The 22,583-nt window shown below is 50.3% G+C and overlaps 7 protein-coding genes across 7 annotated transcripts; 4 read left to right on the plus strand and 3 right to left on the minus strand.

Annotated features, from left to right (window-relative positions):
- Positions 1-763: 763 nt before the first annotated feature.
- P152DRAFT_420341 (uncharacterized protein) lies at positions 764-4,453 on the minus strand. The gene is made up of 3 exons (XM_033677148.1): positions 3,907-4,453; positions 1,156-3,848; positions 764-1,103 (listed from the first exon to the last, which is right to left on the minus strand). The coding sequence occupies exons 1-3, from the start codon at positions 4,171-4,173 to the stop codon at positions 971-973; spliced, it is 3,093 nt and encodes a 1,030-aa protein (XP_033532545.1). The 5' UTR covers positions 4,174-4,453; the 3' UTR covers positions 764-970.
- A 183-nt stretch (positions 4,454-4,636) lies between these two features.
- P152DRAFT_460207 (DUF1917-domain-containing protein) lies at positions 4,637-6,030 on the plus strand. The gene is made up of 3 exons (XM_033679846.1): positions 4,637-4,781; positions 4,845-4,975; positions 5,037-6,030. The coding sequence occupies exons 1-3, from the start codon at positions 4,721-4,723 to the stop codon at positions 5,835-5,837; spliced, it is 993 nt and encodes a 330-aa protein (XP_033532546.1). The 5' UTR covers positions 4,637-4,720; the 3' UTR covers positions 5,838-6,030.
- Positions 6,031-7,234: 1,204 nt separating this feature from the next.
- On the plus strand, positions 7,235-9,386 carry P152DRAFT_460210 (uncharacterized protein). Its single transcript, XM_033679847.1, has 3 exons — positions 7,235-7,592; positions 7,829-8,495; positions 8,563-9,386. Exons 1-3 carry the CDS (start codon positions 7,415-7,417, stop codon positions 9,014-9,016), a joined length of 1,299 nt encoding a protein of 432 aa, XP_033532547.1. The 5' UTR covers positions 7,235-7,414; the 3' UTR covers positions 9,017-9,386.
- Positions 9,387-9,835: 449 nt separating this feature from the next.
- Positions 9,836-10,960, minus strand: P152DRAFT_439360 (alpha/beta-hydrolase; the record flags this gene model as incomplete). Its single annotated transcript, XM_033677634.1, has 2 exons — positions 10,119-10,960; positions 9,836-10,060 (listed from the first exon to the last, which is right to left on the minus strand). Exons 1-2 carry the CDS (start codon positions 10,785-10,787, stop codon positions 9,836-9,838), a joined length of 894 nt encoding a protein of 297 aa, XP_033532548.1. The 5' UTR covers positions 10,788-10,960.
- A 501-nt stretch (positions 10,961-11,461) lies between these two features.
- P152DRAFT_460211 (uncharacterized protein) lies at positions 11,462-13,936 on the minus strand. Its single transcript, XM_033679848.1, has 5 exons — positions 13,681-13,936; positions 13,556-13,625; positions 12,176-13,503; positions 11,936-12,116; positions 11,462-11,882 (listed from the first exon to the last, which is right to left on the minus strand). Exons 1-5 carry the CDS (start codon positions 13,796-13,798, stop codon positions 11,480-11,482), a joined length of 2,100 nt encoding a protein of 699 aa, XP_033532549.1. The 5' UTR covers positions 13,799-13,936; the 3' UTR covers positions 11,462-11,479.
- An 874-nt stretch (positions 13,937-14,810) lies between these two features.
- On the plus strand, positions 14,811-16,064 carry P152DRAFT_475360 (uncharacterized protein; the record flags this gene model as incomplete). The annotated part of the gene is made up of 5 exons (XM_033681413.1): positions 14,811-14,896; positions 14,954-15,188; positions 15,253-15,337; positions 15,395-15,693; positions 15,747-16,064. 5 exons carry the CDS (start codon positions 14,811-14,813, stop codon positions 16,062-16,064), a joined length of 1,023 nt encoding a protein of 340 aa, XP_033532550.1.
- Positions 16,065-20,656: 4,592 nt separating this feature from the next.
- P152DRAFT_376119 (alpha/beta-hydrolase) lies at positions 20,657-21,590 on the plus strand (the record flags this gene model as incomplete). The annotated part of the gene is made up of 3 exons (XM_033675617.1): positions 20,657-20,777; positions 20,829-21,217; positions 21,285-21,590. Coding segments are annotated over 3 exons (816 nt in total), but the record flags the coding sequence as incomplete, so codon positions are not given.
- Between the last annotated feature and the right edge of the window lie 993 nt (positions 21,591-22,583).

The following is a 22,583-nucleotide window of genomic DNA, read 5'->3' on the forward strand; positions in this document are numbered from 1 at the left end:
CACACATATTGTGCTGTACTCGGGTCGGTCCCGAAACACAAAAGCCGCAGGGATCGAGAACTTGCGTAACAAAGAAACCCACGCACAATGTACGCCTTCGCGCAGAGGACAGGTGAAGCATCTCGTCCCAAAATTTCCTGGACTTCAAACTTCGGGCGCGGGCAAGGGATCGAACGCCTTTGTTGCCCACCCTTCATCCGGACTCACTCTGGAACGCACTCTGGAACGCTTCTGCGAGCTGCCCCACGGTGGTTCTTGCGGGATGGTGCACTGCTCAATAGACTGTCATATGTACGACATGCATACTTGACATACCTACCCACTGACCTGCGTGCGCCATGTAGTATGTACCGTCCATGAGCTGTAATACGACAGTGGTACTTGACGGGACGGACCCATGACAATATGACATGTCTTCTTTCTCTTTCTTCCCTAGCATAATTTCGGTCAAGGTCCGCTGAACATCAGCAATGTCGGGCGCGGAATATTATCTTCCTTCGACGCATGATGTTTTCTGCTAGGGGATTAGGGATTGGTTTTCGTCTTGCTGCGGACCACGGGCCGGAGTATTCCGTAGATCGTTAGTGCAGGTGGGCTTATGCGGACGGTGCAGTAGCTTCGTTAATATAGAGAAGCATTTTTGTGAATTAGTTGTAATCCGATGTTCGAGAGTCGAGAAAGGACTGGAGCCCCTGAGACCAGTAGTTCGGTGAGATGTATCACAACTCGAATAGCATCGCAACGTATGGGAGTAGTTGTATTCAACCGCTAGTGATTAATGCCGTCGATATATGATGCTATAGTATGAGTTGATGTTCCCTAAGATATGCAAGACTTCATTAATACTGAGACGAGTGCGATAGCGCGAATAATTCAACTCATATATAGACGCTTAAGAAGAGACATGCAAAAGCGATTTAGAATCGAATAGGTCGTTCGCATGTACAGAATGTATAGTTGACTACCAACACTACTCCTTCTGTTTCTTCAAGAACCGTTGATCTGCTAGAACTTGCGAGATCATGAAATGAGAAACGTCCTCGTCGCTCCAATAGCTGAGATGGCTAGCAATGCTCGCAAGAATTGAGATGTCAAAAGCGCCTCTGAACGATGTTAGCAACGAACCTGTACCCTTGAATGACTGATAGGACTTACTCCTGAATGCTATAATCGACCCGCCCATTTGAATTCAGTGCCCTCACTTTCGCCTCCTCTTTCCTCAACCTCCTCGCCTGCTCCTCCATATCCGATTTCTGCTGCTTCTCATCCGCCCCGTCTGACACCCCGATGCTTACCGCTAGTTGCTGTTTCTGAAACCCAGCGTACAGTGTCTGCATGCCGGAGTCGATCAGCGTCGGTGGTCGCTCGCCATCTTCCCCCTCTTGTACCGAGCGCTCTAGCATCTGCGCAGCGAGGGCTTGTTCTGGCGTGAGGCCATCGGTCGGCGCACGTTTCAGACTTGGAGGCTTCTTCAGCGCCTTTTGCTTCGGCAACGGCTTCAACTGATCCTGGGGCTGGTCTTTCGCCTCTGAGCTCGACGCTGCAGACGGATCGATTTTATTCAACGGGTTCTTCGGATCTGCTTGCTGCGATGCCGGGTTAATCGAAGACGGAAGATGCGAGCCCAGCTTCCCCGCATTATCCGCAGTAATACCCAGGCTGCGATTCAGGAGGTTGCTGGCGATGTTGCTAGCGAAGCTGGTCCAGTAGTCGGCGACGCTCTGGCCGACGCGGGCGCCAATGCCTGATATCCCCTGGCTTGCGGGAGCACCGAAGATGCCTTTCTTCGTATATGGAAGCGGTTGAGGTTTCAGTGTGGACATGGCGGGGGAGATCAACGGCTCCAGACGATATGCGATGGGATCGGTAGGGTGGAAGACGTTGAACACACGGTTTACTCGTGGCGAGCTTCTTGTATTTTCGTGGAATGCACTCGATTTGCTTGTGGTCGACGTTTCTGGAAGGTCGGAGGTAAGGAACGGGTCGTCAAAAACACCGAACGGAGTTTGACTGGGCCTGGCATGGGGATGTGATCTGCCCACAATGGTTCGTCCTTTCAGCATCTGGAAGAGACCGATCGGCGATCCCAAGGCGAAGAAGTCTGAGACCGGGAAGTCGAGTTGAAGTAGGCGATCGCGTTCTTCGTCACGGGTTGATCGTCGGCGTCGAGGAGTGGTACTCTGACTGGCACGGCCGGCGCGGTCGTCTTTTTGAGCACAGAGGATGTCGAACATGATCGCAGAGCCGAGAGAGTGGCCAGCAAGGCTAACCTTGCCGCGGAACGTTGGGTTTCTCTCCTTGAAGAGCTGGTAGATGCGATTGACCTCCTGTAAAACTATTCGTGAGATGTGTGGCTTGTAGGCGGGACTCTGATATAGAAGAATATCGAGAGCCAGGTCGGTGATCAGGTTGCGCACTGCAGGAACACCGTCGACGGTTATAGACTCAAGATCAGGATACTCTTCCTCGGAGTAGTCGGATTCGCCCAAATCGTGTTCCTCGCGGTTGTGCCGGAGACTTTGTTTGGGGAAGTCGAGGAGATGTCGCCAGCAGATGGGGAGGACTTGGACTCGGCTATTCTTCAGATCCTTTTCTAAATCGGAATTCAGAGCCTGGAGGTCCGCTGAGTCATTGTATACTGTCTTGAGCGTCTTTCGCAAGGTATTGACGTCTTGAATGAAGTTGACACTCTCCAGTCGAAGCCCAAGCCTCTGGCCAATGCCATGGGTGACGAGAATAAGATGCTCAATCGGACGAGCCTGATCCTCATCGTCCTCCATTTTGTAGTCGTTCGTGATCTCTTTCTCTTCCTGCTTCCGGATCGCCTCCTCTTCATTCGCTGGGACACTCGGATTCGTGACAAGATTTGACAGTTGTCTTTGTAGGTTTTCCCTTCTCATCTCATGCGGCGATTTATTATTTTCCTCTCTCTCTACAGCCACGTCTCCAGAAATATCCGTCTCTATCGGCTGAACTTCAGGCTTTTCGGTGGATGCTGGCTGCGTCGACGAATCCTTCCCACCCTTCCCATCTTTCGGATCTTTCAGCTCTTTCTTTAACGCGGATTCATAACCCCTGACAACTTTGGTGCCGGCGAAATGGCCTCCCCCGGCGAACCTCTCGTATACTGAGCTGCTCAATTGCACTAGGAAATCATCTGTGATAATCCATGCCGTTATTGCATCTTCATACGTGACAACTGACTTCATGTGATCGCCAAAAAGTCGTACCGTGCGCTTGGAGGCGGGGTTTTCGCCGCCAGCGTTCTGTTGTAGTTCGGCCACTGCCTCCTCCTTTTTCGCGTTATTGACTTCCTCCTCCTTTTTCGGGGGGTCGGAATTTGTCCTTATTCCGCGATTCTTCAACGGACCATCTTCAACCCTGATAGACGTAGGTCTCAATTTCGTTTGCGAGGATGCCTTTTCGGTCGCCGCTTTTTTCAACGGAGTCCTCCAGGGAGCAATCTTGAGATATCCCTGTTCGAGTTGGGTAGCCAAGTTCTCATCGCATGGCCGGGGACCGGAGCTATCGACAAAAAACCACGAACCGCGTCGCACGTCGTACGCAGGTCCCAACCAGTATGCAGGAGCCAGCTCGCGCTTTTCTATATCGACATCGAACAAGTAGTCCTCATTCACTGGCACGGTACCCTTCGGCGACTCGTTCGGATTTTCCGCTGACACGCTTCTTAACCGGCCAGGGGTTCTCGTTTCCTCCTCGTCTGCTAGCCTCTGGAATGACGCTTCGATGGACCTGGAGTCACTTGCGGAAAAGGGGGTGTATTTCTTCGGGACCTGGGGCTTCTCATTCGGGGCCGGTTCTGTAGTGAAGGGTTTACGTTTTGGTGCCTTGATCCAGTCAGTGATTAGGGGTCCGTTAATCAACTTATAGGGGAGTGTCCCTTACATCTACAGCATGATACCATTGTGCCGTCAGCAGAGGACAATCCTCCGGGTACACCTTTCTGCTCAACCAATGTAGCCGATTGACAATATGATCACCCCCTTTCTGGAGCCCCTGTGCCTGCGGCTCACCCGCCTGCACCGCTCCTTCTGAGCTCGTTTGTGCCTGTGGTTTGGGCGTCGCGCTTTTCGAACCCCAAGGTGATAGCTGCATTAAGCTCGCGGGAATATATGAGGCCGAGGTCGGCCTATCTTTAGGGGGCGTCGCCATTATCGGCGTGCCGGCCAAGCCGGCTGTGCGCTCTTTTTGCCAAAGAGAGGGAGGAATTGGTGATTTGGCACGCGGACGCCAGGTTGCGGGGAGACGTTGGGGGAGGAGTCGGGAGAGGTGGGAGTGGGCCAACGTGGCTGGGGTGATGGACAATGTGGGATTGAGTGCTGTTGACAAAACGACGCTACATTGACGAATGATAGGATTGAGGACCCCTAAGCGTATTAAGTATCCGAAGCGTTATCTGTTGTTGTCGCGTGTCCGTAATATCTAATCCCGATATCGTGCCTGGATTACGATATGCCAGGATGCCGAAATGTTTGATCGAGTGACGTCGACCCTGTGGCTGTGCACGAGCAGTGGCTTGAACATTCAAAATTCACCCAGTCACGTGTCATATCATACACCTGACGATACCTGATTTCGAGTGAATCTTATCTTTCGGTACTGCTAGTTAGTTGTACCTAATTTAATTTATTTACGGGAGGGATATCCAGATATTCCCTCCTTACTCACTATATGCATGTAAAATATCACGCAATTCATAATGGCTGGTCAAGCCTCTGGAGGAGAGGATGGGTGGATCTCGGAGGAGTCCAACTTTTGTGGTTCGCTATATTAAGCCCCGTGTCACATCCCCTGATAATGTGGATCTCTAACACCAAGAGCAGGGGATGAGGAAACGCGGGAAGCACTTGAACAGCAGATCCGGAATTCCAAGCCAACGGAGTTCCTCGACGTTTTCAAACGATACCCAAACAATCTCGCTGCGAGAGTCACCTCTGAAAATGAAAATGACCAGGTGAGTATTGGAGCCCTGTTGTATGGTCACGCAGAACCATGTTGCTTATCATCATGAATAGAAAGCTGCGAGCGACGCAAAGCCGAACCAGTGGTTCGAAGGCGACAAAGCCCATCGTCAGCCTAACGAGACGGTCAAGCGGTTCCTCAAGCGCATGCCGCCGCTGACCACTGTTGGATCGACTGTTCTCCCATGGCTCTTCGTCGATGGCCCCGACCCTCATGTCGACGAGAGCACCGAAAGGGATCTCGGAAAATTCACCGAACTTGGCGTCGAGCTGCAGAATCAGTTCATGGAACAGAAGAGGAGAGCCGAGACAGCCGATCCGAACCGGCCAAAGCAGACCATCACCAAGATGCTAAAGCCGGATCGCGATGCGTTGGTAGAAGGAATCCGAGCCATCGCGAAAGAAAATGGCATCCTATTCGGCAAATGGATGCTCTTCCCGCCGCTGGAAGACCTCCCCCGCATCTGGCGGAAGGTCTGCGAAGGCGTGATTGCCGGGCAGCTGGGGCCGCAGGCAAAAGTCGCGACGGCGGACTTCGAAGGAGATCCGAAGATACGCGTCATATGTATCTACACCAAAGACTTCGACAACCAGGATGATGTGCTGCGGGTGCTGCTCGGCCTGAAGGACTTGGGGATCGTGTCGGAGACGGATTCAAGGGGGATTTACTACAAAGCAGACGCGTATACCTACCTTGACATCAAGTCGGACAACCCGTTCGGGATTCGGGCAAGTATGTACTCCAGTCGAGACGTGTTGAAGGCCAAGGAATTGAAGCGGGGGAGAGCCGACACGAACGGGATGGGAGGGAAAACGGGGAAGAAGCAGGTGACATTGAGCCAGTTTATGAAGTAAGAACTGATGAGAAGTTCATGACGGATCATATCCCGGCGTTAGTACCAGTGGGTTTCAGTTCTATACCGACGAGCGCCGTCTGCAGCGTTTCCAGTGTTGAGGTCGTATAGAAATTTACGCGTCTGTACAGCTTACCTGGATCTTGCGTGCGTTGATCGGGGTCGATAATGGCAAAGGCCTAAAATTTGGGCAACCTTGTTAACTTGCCTCGATTCGTCCATGAGTTGAGTCATCCTCATTGTTCGGCCAGGTCTCCGGCGTCTAAGTGAATAATGCTGTGCCATGTCATTCACATAAGCCATACTACGTACTACGTAGTAGAGTGAGAGGTTGGCGGCACCAAACGCTTGAGTGGAGGATCCAACAAGATGGAGACTGAGATAAGCACAACGCAAAAGCAAAAATTTCTACCAACTCCTCGAAGATTAAGCTTTGGTATGCGAGACACCGCAACCCCCTGCTCGATTGGTTCAACGACCATGCGATATGCAGTCGACAAAGTCCAGACAAGCGAGACAGGGAACCCCCGTCCCATCCGCATCCAGCAAAGATGGCTGAACTGACGATCGTGCGGAACAACGAACGACGATTCGACTCGTCAGACCGCGGCAGGAGCGCTCCAACGCCCAGTGAAGTGCGAACACGACACACGCCACCTCCAAGTCTCCAGGACTCAACTGGAACCATCAGAATACAAGGTGGGGAAAATGAGATAAGATCAGAGAGGTCACGAAAACCAAGCAAACGACGGTCGGGAACATGCCCTTTCATAGTTTCATTTCCAAGGCCAGTCCTCCGGGTGGATCGTGGGACGCCATACCGCAGGTGGCTTGAGCCTGGAGAGTTGAGAACGGATGAATGGATCCGTATTATGGATGCGAATTAAGCGTTGGCGTTGGTGGTGGACTGGTGGTGGTGTCTGATGCCCGCAAGCCGCAAGGCCGCAACCATGCAGAATTGCAGATGGCGCCGGCCCGCATCCTTGCTGGCTTCGCGTCCATGTGATGGGTCTGGTTTCTTTTTTGATTGCGAGGAAAAGTGCGGGGCGATTAATTTGGGGCTTTTGGGAATTGGGGGGGTTTGGCTACCGGACTTGGTTAAGACTGATCGGTTGGGCTGCTGATTATGGTTGGAAGGAAGTTGCTGGTTGTTGGAATGATTCGCCTGGTACGGAATACAAGCCAACAGTTGCTCACTGAGTTGTCGACTGGTCGTGTGCTGCCGAGTCTGGTGAGCGGAGCGGAGTGTAGCGGGAGTGCTGATGTTCCTGTTAGAGGTGGAGTGGGATAAGCGGCGGCAGTCCGGCACACCATACAGCGGAGAGCCAAGACCCCGGTAGACGGTAGTGCAGCGGGCCCCCTCTTAGCCCTCTACCATTGCATCCTCCACGCGGGAAACGCAGGTGCAGGGAACGTGAAAAAACCGTCCAACAACGTCTGGTCTTTGGCTTCCCCGTCTCCCCCCCCAAGTCCCCAAGTCGCTTACCCAGTGGATGACCGACGAGCGACCAGCGACAATATCCGATCCGGCTCGAGTCGCACCCACCTCCGATCGAATCGTATTGATTGATCGTAATTATGGATGCCTATGCGAGTGATTTCCCGCAGCACCAACCCTTGCCGTTCAATCATGGTCCGCCGCCGCCTTTCCCTCAGCCCATGCCTGGTGCTGCCCAGTCGTACAATCCCAACTTCCCCCCCTCGACCCCAATGATGCATCCTGCTCAGCAGCAGATGCACTATCTCCACCAGCGCGGTACGTATTGCTACCCACCCTTCGGTCCCGAGACGTTTAAGCATGTCGTCCGCTGCCGCATCCGCGTGCCTGGGCGTTTTAGCTACCGGGAGCGTTGGAGGTTGACCGCCCTAGCTGCGTGTGACGGCATGATGGCTCCTTCGATCCGCTCATCCAGGCCTCTGGGACATCGAACTTCCAAATCGGAGGCAGCGTAGTTCGCAGATCGACCTTGAAACTAACATGCTCTCATTCAGGAACCGTCCAGAATCAAGCGTTTTTGCCGCAACAGCAGCCCCATCCACCGTTTTCGAGCCCTCAACAGGTCCCTCTCACGTCACAAGCATTCATACCGTCGAGTTCGCAAGCGCCTCAATATCCCCCGTCTACGCAGCAGCAATTCCAGCACTTCCCTCCACCTACGGCGCCGCAATTTCCTCCGCATTCGCAGCCACCCCCACAGTCTCCCGCCCACATACACCAACAGCCCCCTCGACCACAACAGCCGAGTCCACAATCGATACCGCTCCAATCGCAACCTCCGCTGAATGCGCCGTCATCCCGAAACACGACACCTATATCGACCGCAACCGCGCAGTCAGGCTCCGTGCCGGGGCTAGTGGAGGGCGGCAAGATGCATCCGAGTCAGCATACTCCGACTCAATCATCCACCCCTCAGCAGCACACGCCAACTGCTCAGAAACCAGGCGGTCCTACCACTCCTCAATCGCCGAATGGCCCGTTGCCCGTGGATCGAAAGCTCATGGAGCAGAGAATCGAAGCCCTGTTAGAGATCAACGGGGAGCTTCTCCGTGAAATGATCGACCTCCAATCCCAGGGGAAAGGAGGCGGCATGCCACCCCCTGCGACCCACGACGCGGAGAAAAAGGACGACGATAAGTTCGCGTCGCCGGAATTCGTCGAGTGCGTATATCCCCCCTCCGACAACCACATCCTCCCAATTCTCAATCCACACCGCTAACCTCCCTAGACTCATGAAACGCTTCCAAGCCAATCTCGCCTGGGTCATCTTCTGGCACGAACGCGCCACCAACAAAGGCAAACCCGGCCAACAAGCACCCCCTGGCCCCATGATCATGACCCCGCCGGCCGGCTACGACGCCATCGCCGAGCTGTACGCGAAGATGGTCCCGCTGTTCAACGGCTGGAAAGGCCCGACGCCGAAGCCGCCGGTGCCGCAGCAGCAGGGGACGTCGAGCCCGCAGACCGCCATGTCCGCGCAACAAATGCAGGCGCAGCGCGCGAGGATGGCCGCGCAGATGCATGCGCAGCAGGCCGCGCAGATGGCGCAACATCAGGCCGCGCAGCAGCAAGCCCAACAGCAGGCGCAATTACAGGCGCAACAACAGGCGCAGCAGAAACAGATGCAACAGCAGCTGCAGGCACAGCAACAGCAGCAGCAACAGCCGCCGCCGCCGCAATAGCGAATCCTCATCCGAGGATCTCGTATGACGTCTCTGGGATTGGAGTCTGAAACGATGGAACGAGCGTCGTGTATATACCTATTGGACCTACGGGGATGGTTTTTTTGGCACTGCGAATCTTTGATGCGGGACCCGGGATGGATGGAGTACATGTTATGCAACAGCCGATGAGCCATGCCGCTGGGCATGGTTATACAATGCTCGGCGAATTTGATAGTACGGACAAGACACGACACTTTCGGTAGCGGTATATCATGATTGTTCGGAATAATCGGCTGTGGATGAGGGACTTGTTTCGTATGGTCCTATTTGGACGACTGGTTGAGTTCTGTGTCTCATGCGTTCGGTAAGGAGACTCGGTGGTGTAGGCAAGGTAGGAATTATAACAGTCTGTTCGACCTACCGGTACGGAGTATATTCCTGCCAATCCTTCGCTTACATCGGCCAGTAATTCGATTTCTCGGGGTCCGGTTTATACGCATAGCCTCCTATAGTACTCGTCCAAAACCCCCGAACGTTGTACAGATATGTTGCTCCTACTATACCTATCCATGGCCAGTACCCCTATTCTGTATCAATTGTTGAATTGCCTTGGCATACTTTCCACCTCACTCGAGGTGGGGCGAAGGTAATATGGCAGCAACAATGTCAACCCATCTCGCACCACTATCGCCCACATCACCAGCATCAAGTCGAAACAACTCCCAGGCTCATCTTGGTTTCATATCACTACCGTCCAGCAGGATGATTTAAAGACAAGTTTGCGAACCCCTTCTTGCTACCCATCCACCATGTCTCCATATGAACCCTCTATCCAGGTTACGCCCAGTTCTTGAACTGATGCTCCGCGTAATCCGGCAATCCACCCTTAGTCGTGAACTTCGCCTTGACGCTGTCATCACCCTTGAGGTGCCAGTTCAACCACTCGACGGCCTGAACCGCCCATTTACCGCCATTTGGTTGCGACATCGTGCCCTGGTGCCCGACGTTCTGACTGAGCAGCACCGCCGGCGCAGCCGTGAGGGCGTTGAAATCCGCGAGTCCCTAGAATCAAGTCAGCAAATGCGGTCTAAGATGCCGAACCGGGGATTCAACGCCCTACATTCCGGTACGCGATGTCGCGGCTGCCACCGAGGAAGTAGATAATCGGGGTTTTCAGTGTCGCGGCAAGCTGGCCCCGCAGGTCCGCCGCATCGCCCAGCAGCCCGCTGTTAAAGATCACGGTGGTCTTGACACGCGGATCCTGCGTGGCGGTGTACGCTTGCATGCCGCCGCACGACTGGCCGGAGGACGCGACCTTCGTGACGTCTACCTGAAGCGTCCCGCTCTGGGCCGCCTCGGCCGCCCAATTGATGCCATCGAAGATGTCGGTGCTCGTGGAGAACGTGACCTCGTCGTTCCCTGACCGTCCGTTGGCAATAACGACGTACCCGTGCGACGCAATCTCTGTTAGAAGAATGCCGTGCGTCTGACCCAGGGCGAGGCAGCCGCCGTTGCCCCACACGATGAGGGGAAACTTGGCATCCGCTGGCGGCTCCTTTGGCGCGTAGATCGTGTGGTTAGCGAGGCTGGGGTCTTCGTACCATCCGGCCTTGTATTGACCTGAGCCTCCGGAGGCGTCGACCTCGACCGGCGGTTTCAGTCCGCCCAACAGCGTCTGCAGGAACCCCCCAACACCAGTGGTCTCCCCACCATTGAAATCGATGAAATTGGGGGGGTACTGGGCGGCGGCCAGAGTGGCTAAGAGTGTGCTTGCGAAGACAACCCTCATTTTGGAAAGCTCGTTCTCGTACACCGAAAGGAATGTCAGAATAGCGAAAGGGGATTTGTCGGTGGATTCTGTACAAACGTTAGAGAGTCAGTGAGAGAAGAGCTTTTTATATCTCGTGTCCTTCGACGATGACTATCGGAAATGCCAGATTGGTTTAGCAGACGCAAATGCTGGCTGGACACTTCTTGAGTGTCTCGACCAACCCGTTTCTACGTTGGATGACTTTCAGTAGATTAGGGCTGGACACGAATAAGGAATTTGGCTATTCGTATTCGACTTTTCCTCTTGAACGATTACTCGCATTCGACTTTTCCTCTTGAACGATTACTCGTATTCGACTAAGTTTTGAGACGTTTTATTCATATTATTCGCGAATATTCGTGTCCAGCCCTACTGAGTAGATTGGATATTGAGGTCTCTCGGAATTTCCGAGCGAGATCCCTACTCCGGGAACTCCGACCTTAATAGTCGCGATATTGATTCGGATAGCGGACGGGACTTGCATTATGCCGTCCGATACATGTTATCAAACTCTTGAGATTTCATTCTCTTGAGATTTCATTCTCGCTAGGCATTCCCAGTGTAATCCACACGCCAATATCAGATCAATAGTGCTCAGTATTCTCCTTTGCATCGGCACTCATCCGAGGCTGGCTGCTTAGGATCCAATAACATTTCTACATACCTCATCTCTATACAATGTCACCCCTACTTAACCCTTGAATCCCACTGGCACTCACATCTTGCTCCACGTCGTCGAGCCACATGGGAAAATTCTCGTCAAAGACATTGAATTCAAAGTGAGGATCGCTAAAACCATCGGCTAACCATGGAACTGAAGGTTCTAGCGGAGCTGAAGCTGTTTGCGATCCTGATCCTCCATCCATTTGGCCGGCGAGGAGTTCACCGACCAGCTCACGGGCGAATTTCCCAATATTTCGAGCCACTCGGCACTCCTCCATGGCTCCAAGGATTTCGATGGCTTGATTTATGTATAACAAATTTGCCGAATATGGGCGTGTCGTCACCGGTTCGTGATAAAACGCAGACAAGATGATTGATAGGCCGAAGGTGAGGTATGTTGTATTATTCCACCTGTTCCGAATCGGTCCGTTAGTTCTGTTTCATACGTTGACTTCTTGACATACCAGGATCGGAAGAAATGATGCATACGGTATGCCGAGTGAATGGACTTGATGATGTCTACCGCGGCATCTTTACAATTTTGGGCGTAGGCGGTGAGCCGTTCCACTTCTTTTCCGTTCCGGAGGCCCCTTTGCCCATGTAGGAAGAACAAGTAGAAGAGGACGATTCGTGCATGTAAATATCCTAGGGATATTAGCTCAAGGTGCTTGGAAGCTGGTGCGTTCAGTGGAATGAGGACTTACTCAAATTGAGCACGAGCATTTGCAACTCTGGCCAGCAGTGGTTGTCGAGCATCAAGCGTGGATTTGTTGTTTCCGAGCGCGAATTAGGTCGAATGTTGGCTGGAAGTCGCGCTAGCCAAGTGCTCAAATCGTGTTCGTACTCGCTGGCTCTTTGAAGTTTCTCTGAGAGACCAGTGGGTTCCCAGTAGATGTTCTTTGAGATTTGTCGCAGGATTCGAGACAGCCCGAGCATTGCTGGGATAATGGTAGTTTCCGTCTCGTTGGGTTCGCTGATCGATGGCGGCAGTCTGTTGTGGTAGGAGTCCAATCCGAGTATGTCGGGTCTACTTATGTTGAAGCTAGACTCCGTTTCCAAGGAATAGAGGGCCCACCATGTTCGAGATACGACAAGACTGGGAGAGTCCTGTGGAAAACCACGCTCGCGGAACTGTGCTAGTCGATTAATACCCGTTGAGAAAGCCGTCCGGAGAGCGGTTCCTAGGTATGTATATGCCAAGTTTGGATTCAGTTGGTGCTGACAGACTTGTGACATGATGATTAAAGCCTGGATTGCTTCTAAGTCGTTCAACGATCCTGGCCTGCCCATCGTCAACTCGGCTCTTTCGAACAGCGTAAGAGTCCACGCATTCCTATCCATTCCGTTAATGGAGCCTTCGGTCCAAGTCCGGGTCAGCACACCAAGTGACAATACCGCAAAGTACAACGCCTTGAAGCTCTGGTGGATTGGTATTCCATGACCAGTCCAGAGCGAATGGCAACGCTCAAGGAACACGTTTTGATCGATAATGGGATACACGTAATGCAGGGTTTTAAAGTAGCTGTCAATAAAGAGTAACGCGTGGAGCGGATAGTAGTTCTCTTCGACCAAGTTCGGACTTTCTCGCAACTTCATGAAGGCTTCGTTTTGAAACTCGCTAATGACCTGTCGATTGGCAAACCCAGGAGCAGGATGCCTACCACATCCATTGTTTGAACTGCTTTCCTTCATCTTCACCAGGCGGTAAAGAAATGCTAGCGACGATGTTGGACCGTGGAACTCGAAACTCCTTGTCGAACCGTTGATGTCCATGACTTCATCGGGGCTATTTTCCGCGATGTCCTTGTTCTGATCGCCCGTGGGAGCCCCCGCCGCTGCTCTGGAGATAGAAGAGTCGCTTTGATTCTCCCCATGGATTGGGCGTGGTACGTTCTGAAGTGACGGCTGTGCTCCAGCCTCTGGCGCGGTGTTTCCGGTTGGTGTCAAGTCCGTTTCGTGTTGCTGTGAGGTTCCTAGAAGACGAAGTGCAGCCTTAGCCCGTTCGAGAGACTCCTCCAACTCCTTTACATATCTACCAAAGCCATAAGTGTTCCGTAATAATATAGAGCGCCGATATTCCTTACCGGATGGAATACTCGGAACGTCTCACAGTACCGTTCGGCTCCCTCTGGAAGATGCATTCTCGGCCCTGTCCTTTTGCCGCAATTTCGGTTAGGCGAGAGGAGTCTGATGGGACAGAGCCACTTACTTCGACAATGAGAACATGGAATATGCCCATCGCACTTGTACTTTTTCGCTCGACAGGTGTTACATGCCTGAGCTACGCGTGGGCGTCTCCCTCTCTCAACCGGCATATTTGTCTCCATGTCGTCTGCACTGAGAGACGGTCATGATTGAAACGGGAATTCTGCGGGTTTCCATGATGACATGCGTGAACCTAAGCAAGAGCACTTGGAGGATATTCGTCATAAGCTAATCTAATCGATCCCGTGTTTCCTCCAGAGTGATGTTTCCTACAAAGTGACGCGAGAGCATGGGAGATTGAGACAACAGGCACGTACCTTAGCATTTATGGTACCCCAGATGATTGGATAGTCTTGATACCTAAGCTCGTTCTGGCAATATTAGAGTAGTTACCACAAGCCCGTCCTGAATAAACTCCTGATACAGGCAAATGTTTGGTAAGGTGGTTGGTCTAACTTAGTTAAGTGAACCACGTTCCATTTAAATTTAGTAAACTCCAAAATCGAGTGCATAGGTGCCGAATTGCAACAGTCTCTTCCCTAGGTTGACAAGAGAAAGCTATATGCGCCCCTCAGCGGCTGTCCTGGTCTTAGATTGGTGGGGGGATTTAATCTTATCATGGAGCTGAGGCTCTTCATGGCCACTTCCCACCAATCTTTCAGCATCTGGGTTTCGTCTGGGTTTCGTCTGGGCGTTAATCAATAATTAGGGGCATGAGCTCGGGTTTTCCGAACCATCGCTTGAGAACGAGTAGTAATAATGCAATTGCCTTCGGTGTAGGCACATTATTTAGCAACATCGACTCTCTTTATGGGAGGCGAAAAGCTCAAGTTCTCCGCGCTTGGATGGACTCCTGGTGACGGGAGTCAATTCATCTAACTTCTATTTGGAAATTCCGAGTCTTTCTGTGTGTTTTCTTATTGCTTCATTTTGCGGATATGTTGTGATCGACTAATATAAATAGCATCGTATTGCTTACGTCTTGAGCTATGTCTTGCTTACTGCCTCCCTGGATCCCAAGTCACTCCATTTCGAGAGATCTAAGTTCTCCGAGAGATATTGATCTAAAGCGAAGACCGGACGACTAGCTTGGATTCATTGAGCTTCACTGTTTCCAACATGAAACCTCCCACTATGAAGACTGCGAAGTTCTCAATGCTTTTTGCGGGCATTGCTCGTGCCCACTTTGCTCCCAAAGAGCTCATCATTGATGGAAACAAGTAAGTGGCATCTAGTATTGGGGTTTACTCGATTATAATCTTCCGACGCTCTCCCAGATATCCAGCACGCGATGCCAGGTTAGATGACTACGTTGGTGCTATGCGTATCGAGTGGTCTTATACCGACAATCAGAATTTTACCTGGATGGCATTGAACGACGTGGAATCTCAAGGAATCGCTTGCGGCAATAATCCCGAAGCTCCACCACTCAAAGCGGTTGCGCGAGCAGGTGCAGATATTACAATCCAATGGACTGAAATGGTCGAGCATCACTGGGGACCATCGATGACGGTAAGCAGATTTGGAATATTACCTCTAGAGGACAAGTCTGGACAACTAATATGAATGCTTTCAGTACCTTGGAGCGTGGAGTCCAGGCCAGAGTCCGCAGAGTGTCGACTTCTTCAAGATCAATGACAAAGGCTACGATGCATCACAACGTGAGTGAAGCTTCTTCGGGTATGGACTCAGCAATGGAGCACTAACCTGTGGGATAGGTCTATGGGCAAATGAGTTGATTATCAACAACGGTTTCCGAGACCAGCTCAAACTTCCCAGCGATATCAAACCGGGATTGTACATTCTCCGGACGGAGCTCCTATCTCTCCATGGCAATGGGCAGACGATGAATCCAGGCCTGAAAGGTTTGCCGCAGTTCTATACGCATTGCTTCAATGTTGAAATCACCGGAAATGGTAGTGTGATCCCTCCAGGAGTACGTTTCCCGGGTGGATATGCGAAGAATGATCCAGGAGTCACATTCGTGCTTGGGACAACGTCTCGGTACCCATCATACGTGAGTATCCCCCAAATACCGCCTTAGAATGGACCGAACTCAAGATTCACTAGCCTGTACCCGGTCCACCTGTCTATGAAGGCGCATACGATCCGCCTGTCGGTCCGAAACCAGTCGTTACCCCTGAAGAGGTCGGTACTTTTCCACCGAACTTCGAACTACAGTATCAAGCGCTCCTCAAGCAAATCACTGCATTTTCAGATAAAGCGGTTGACTTCTTTAACGGGGGAGGGTTCTCTCTCACCTTCTTTTCTCGGCATGAGGCGGAAGGCAAAGAGCTGGTCAAGCAGCGGGCCGAATTGAGGCAAGAAGCGATCAAGCTGGGTCTCGCGGATCCGAACGAAGAGATGCAGAATTCGGAGATATTCTAAATGGCAGAAGCGATTCGGCCGCTAAGTTTTGAAAAAGGGGTATTGGAGATCCCTGGAGATGTACAGTCATGTAGTTAGTGTATCAAACTGCCGCAATTATATGAAGGTTGTGAGATTTTCCGCTCCCTTAGTCCTTTTCTCTAAGTTGGAACAACTTCAACGCCTAATTTGTTCTTTCTCTCATAGGTCTCGGCGTAGAGGATATTGGTCGCCTTCCAGATTGTCTTTACACATCATATGAAGAAGCCTACGATGCTCTTAGGAGCCATGGGATGCAGCATGGCTACGGCTTCCTACTCAAACGGACCAAACCTCACCCTTCTGATGCGAAGACACGATATTGCTACCACAGTCATCGATCTGGAAACTATCAGTCAAGAGCAAGGGTTCTAAGCACAAGCACACGCTGAATAGGGTGTGCTTTTAGGTTTGTTATATTCAAGAACAAAAGGAGGTTCTACACAAGCATCACAACCACCCCCCGATCACTTCACTCTAGTGCGCATAATGGCTACCGCAGGCATACATCAGCACAGAAAGGCATGATTGAATCAATGACATATGCCGGAGTACAGCCGATGCAGATAATGGCTGCCATTCAAAAGAAGGATCCGGACACGCTTGTCTCTGCCACCGATATTCGCAGCGAGGGGAAGGCAATTAGAGAGAAACACTTGAATGCGAGGAGTCCGATTGAGACATTACTAAGTGACCTGTCTACGCCGGAATGGGTCTTCGCTATCAAGAAGGATGCGGATCATCATCCTTGTCCCGGCCTCTTTGAGAAGGTAAACGGTCTTCCATGTCATCATACGCTGCGAGATGTGATGAATTATGGATCAACGTTACGACTAGATCACCTTTACGACGACCATTGGCGCTATCAGCATAAGAAAGGACGGTCAATAAGCCTCTCTCTAAGGCCATATCAATATATCCTGGAGCCGCTTCCTGCTCAAACAAGAGGTGTGCCGAGGAGGAACGAGGTATCAACTCGTCGAGATCCATCAGCCCTTGAACGACGTGTACCACCTTCTCTTCCTTAATCCAAAGACCAAACACTTGCTGAGGTCTTACAACACATAAACACCTCTGTCGCCGTGCCAATTCCTACATCTGCTCTACCTGCGAATGCTATAACTACTTCTATATCTGTGCCAATCCCTGCACCTGCTCCTATATCTTCCCCTGTCTCTGTTACTGTGTCTGCCACTATGGCTCGATCCCCTCCACAGTCTGCCTAGAAACCTCCGTCGTTGGAAGAGTTCTTTACTAACATCGAGCGTCGGCGGATTTAGCCTATTCTGCATGACTGCAGTGATTTTAGTAGAGTATAGTGACCAATTTTTTGGCAGAGACAGGGCAAGAAAAGGACCCCACAGAACTGATTAAAGCACGGAATATGCTCTCGCTACATGCGAGGTATATGCTTCCTGTACTCCAATAATGGCATGGAATTATGACTTTGGAGATATGGAAGCGTCTACGCTGAAAGATTTGCACAAGTCAAGGCTCAAAATGCTCTTCTTGAGTCTTAGGATGTGCGCGGAGAGCGCCCTAAGCGCGCTGCAGCAGAGACTGCATCAAATGTTTGGAAAGGACTCGGTCTGCGCAAGAGACAGCTACGTCAGTAGAAGATAGGCTTCATAATATGAGCAGCTATGAAGGTTCAAGGGCCGATTGCTAGAAGGCTTCCTGCAATAGTGAATAGTCCTTGGTAGTAACAATGAGGCCTCGCGAGGTCTTAAAAGGAGCTTCCGCAGATAATATCTTGAAAGGAGCTACAACAACTTTTTGAAGAATAAGAAGCCGTCTAATGAACATGATCTCGATACCCAGTTTATGTAATTATACCATGCTAGTAAGAATTGGGTTAGCGTTGGGGACAAATCTCACCAGCCTACCACAAATTTACCATTGCAAATCTTATAAAATAGCTCCAGGAACAGCCTGCTTTTGTAGGATTTCTGTTGAACTAACGGACGATAAGCTTCTCCGAACCAAACTCATCAAGATTTTGAGATAGCTCTAGAAAAGCAAGATTAGAATATAGAGTAACCACGGTCTTAAAGGCGTTCCTAACACTGCCATGTTCTTTCTTCTTAGTACAAAGGTATGCCAGACTATTCTGGAAACACAAACTTCCGCCAGGCCTTTCCAACAATTTCTGCTCTTGAGGATCGTCAATCTATCTGCGCTCTTTTGGAATCTAACGGTGTTTTCCCACTGTGTCGCTGCATTAATCATCTGATTGAGCGAAACCGCTATTTACAACTGTGAGCAAACGGTCTACCTATCCCTTCTGCCTCAGGCCGCAAGGCCATACCACACAGACTGGGCGAAGCCTTATCTCAGCTTGGGCTCAGGCGGTATCCAAGCCATGACCCTGGTTATGCTAAACCATAACCAGATTAGCCCCATGTTTAGCGTGAAATTCACTCAGCTGACTGCAACTGTCTTGGGTACCGTCTGAGAAACTCGTGCAAAACCTCAATAGACGGGTGCATGGCGAGATGTAGTAGAAATGACGAGATGGCGAATAACATCATACGGTAAAGTTGCGCGGGCTCCAAAAGTTGATGAAATATAGATAAGGGTTTGTTAAACCGTCCTATGGCTTTTAAATATCAATTTGCTAACTGTTTAATCTATAACTAGAGTTTTAAAACTACTTGTCGTGTCGTTATACGTGAAAGCTCAATCTCCAGATCTGCCTCCATGCGAGTGAAGCGACGGCAAGGTCGCTCTTATCAGCGTGAAACCTCCCTATACCAGAATCCAGCCTCTGTACAACCATTTCCTATCGAGAAAACAACTGAAGAACGGATATCCATAATTGCAACGACACCAGAGAAAGAGTTATGCTCGGTACTGCAAGATCTAGTCAAGACATGTCTGATACGAAAGAACATCAAATACCAGCATGATCTTACATTCCATGGTTTGCAGCGACTCCTGGGTGGCCGGCTCCCACGTATCAACCGGGTTCGGACTCTTCAACAAATTGTTTTTCGGCATGGGGATACTATTGTCTCTGCTCAGACTGGTTTTGGGAAGAGCATCATCTTTTATGCTATCCCAATCTTTATCGGCAAAATTGCCATCCAGTTGATCCCTTCAAGCAAGCTTGGAGAGGAGCAGAAGAGGTCAGGCCTTGCCTTGTTACAGCGGAGACCAAGCGCACGAATCCGAACCTGTTAAAGGAGATTGCAGCTGGATTATACACCCATATCTTGATGAGTCCTGAGCAAGCAGTTAGCGACGAGTTTCATGATTTGCTGTCAAACCCTAGTGTCAAGGACGTAGACACGTAGTGATGTTGTCTCGAATACGTGCATTGTACTACGTGTGAAAGATAATATTAGTACAAAGGAGGAAGATCCATCAAGCGGAGTCTTCCTGATAACTTTTACAAAGCACGTAGACGTTGGTCATGTGATGTCATGTGATATCATAACCGGCCAATGTCTGAACCGTGACGGACTGTAGAGTGGTTGGATTGGCCCTAAAACTTGATGAAATGTAGAAGTCAACGTGTAGAATCAATTTCTGATAACAGATTAGCGATAAACATTCAGTATCGAGTACGCTTAGCGATGGGAGTTCCCTCACCTATTTCATGATACGATCTTTCACGCATCCACATAAAGTCTGTAGGAGTCTCTCAGACGGCAGTCGTGCCTCCTGCCTTTATAGCATATGATTGGTCAATATTTAGTGGCGCATGCTAAAAAAGATGCTAGGCTTCAATGGGTATAGCGGAGCCTCATATTGGCCAGGGGGCACGATTGCCGGCTGAGTCCCAACTGAGATAAGCGAAGCCCAAGACTGTCACAAGAACTTGTAGTTACTTGGCGAGTGATTCACTTAAATGCCCATATGTCAGTAAATGTTCATTTAGGTGTAGTAATTGATTAAGATTTAATGATTAAGAATTCGAAGATAGGGCATTAGATTTGCATTGACTTTGCAGCTATAGCATTAGGAAGCACTCTGCGTATGGCTACAGGCAATCTAGGTTGTAGGGATCGGGGGACATTATAACAAGGTAGGACCTGTGCTCCGGTGGGGGATGAATTATGTACTGGGATCCTTTGTAGTAGTTAGGCTAAGTTAAGCTCTAATGGCACGGAACCGTTAGTTAAGTAGATTTTCTACTGATCTTGATTGAGATTTAAATATATCTAATTTATCTAGCTACAAGGAGCATCATGCTCTCGAGTCCCAAATATAATATAATCCCCGTACGGAGCACAATTCAGTATTATTGGGCTATAAGACACTTTTTCATGTGAAAATAAGAATGCATCTTCTTCATGTGAGAATGAGAATAAATATGTTATAAGATGGCTGGTACTCACTCTGACCTAGGGGGTAGACTTTTCTCTATTATGACTTAAGAGCCGTATCCTTAACTGATCGTTCATTGTTAAGTACTTGATATGCTGCTTCTTTCTTTTGTTCCTCTGGGACTTGCGTCCCTTTCTTTCGCGTTTCCAGTCACTGAAAAGGCTGACTTAAGCGTTCCTGGCGTGTATGTTACCGATACATACATAGACCATCTTGGAATTAAAAGGCAAAACAGTAAGGCCATCAGTTCGGAGCTCCACGATAGGCTCGTCTATTACTCTGAATGGGCTACGGCAGCATATTGTTCTCCGCAACAGGGCGAGACTGGGGGGAAAGTGTCCTGCCAAACTTCTAAGACATGTGGTCGTGTCGAGAAGTCTGACACAAAAATCTATAGCACGTGGCTCAAGTAAGTGGTCGCCCCAGTGAGTCTTAAAACTCTAACGTGCTGGTTTAGCATTGGCAACAATTCAGCCACCGGCTTTGTCGCCGCCGACCATACCACGAAGAACATTATCATCTCTATGCGCGGATCCGTAGCCTTGGCCAATTGGGTAGCCGACCTTAAATTTTTCCAAACGGAGTGTGTTGACGGATCAGTCGTCATAGGACCGGGCTTTTGCAATATTGGATTCTTGGGGTTCTGGCAGCAATCTAGGGAAGCCGCAGAGGAAGGTCTTGCGCAGGGATTGCAGGAAAACCCAAGTTATAATATCGTCATCACCGGCCATAGTCTGGGAGCAGCGGCTGCCGTGTATGGAGCCAGTTATCTCCGCCAGAATGCCCAGTATAAGGACAAGATAGTGGAGTCGGTATGATATCCCCCCCTTTCCCCTCTATAAGACCTTAAACTGACACCATATGTCTTAGTTTTCGTACGGGCAGCCTCGAGCTGGAGATGAAGCATTTTCAAAATTTGTCACTGCACAAGGGAATAATTATCGCGTCACCCACACTAGCGATGCCGTCCCAAAGCTGCCTCCAGAGAGTGGAATTCAGGGCACGCTTGGCTTTGAAACATACAGCCACATTGCTCCCGAGTACTACATTTCGGACGGCTTGGGCATGAACATCAACAATATTCACGTCATCGACAGCGGATCTAGCAACGAGGGTAACGCTGGTACAGGCCAGTTGAAGTTCAATATTGTTGCACACATCCAGTACTTCCAGAACAACATGTACTACTGCGTTTTACCCCTACCTGATCTAAGCAGTATAGGTATAGGTTATCCAGATGGGACGAAGAGGAGCATCGATACCCTCGATGCTAACAGGACCATCACAGATATCGATGATACTGTCAATAGGATCCTCGATGAGAGATTTGGACCGGACATATGGGGAACATCTTCTTTCGAGCCTTTTTTGCAGTAGTATCACCTACTGTGACAGTCTTGGGCTTTGCCCAGTCTGTGTGTTGTGACCTCGCGGCCTACCATAAGGCAGAAGGGAAAGATGTAAAATAGCAGATCGCAGTGAGAGAGGTCTTTTTCTTTTCTCTTTAGCAAATCCACAGCATTTCAGCTATATTAAATCCTTAGTGGTTTGAGCCTTCACGATTTGATTTTGCTCATTTCTTCCGAAGAAAGCTTGCTTATACTGATATCCAAAATGGCTTGAACGGATGGATGTACGTCGAAACTAGCAGTTGAGCGAATAATTTCCATCATTACTAGCGCAGGGGGAAAATCTCACGGGGGGGAGGGAAATCTCAAAAACGGGGGGGAAAGTGTCGCAAGATGCCCCTGTTGGTTTCTACTGCCCTAACTTTCCTTTCACTGCCCATTACCCCTAGGCTAGGCCTATTTCGGACAGCTTAGTGTTTTCCCTTGTATTTAGTTATCTTCAACTGTTTTGCTAGCTAGATCTCCTTTTTGGAGAGACAATGGGAATCGTCAAGGCCAACTTGCGTTGTGACTCTACAGCAACTGAGCTAAAGAAGCAAACGTGCTTAATCATCACCCACGCGTGATGCGACAGAAAGTCTCACCAGCCTTATGAAACCGTGTCTGATACCAAACTGTCTGTCGATGCATTTGATTGGATGTTGAAATACGGAATACGAGGTAAGTGGCTGGTCTGGAAACGGGATACCTTAGGCATCTTGTCGCACGTGATGTGCTAAAATGGTTCGGAGTGAGGTGCTGTTGTTACAGCAGCGAAGTT

Source organism: Eremomyces bilateralis, assembly GCF_010015585.1.
Source record: "Eremomyces bilateralis CBS 781.70 unplaced genomic scaffold P152scaffold_16, whole genome shotgun sequence".
NCBI lineage: Eukaryota > Fungi > Ascomycota > Dothideomycetes > Eremomycetales > Eremomycetaceae > Eremomyces > Eremomyces bilateralis.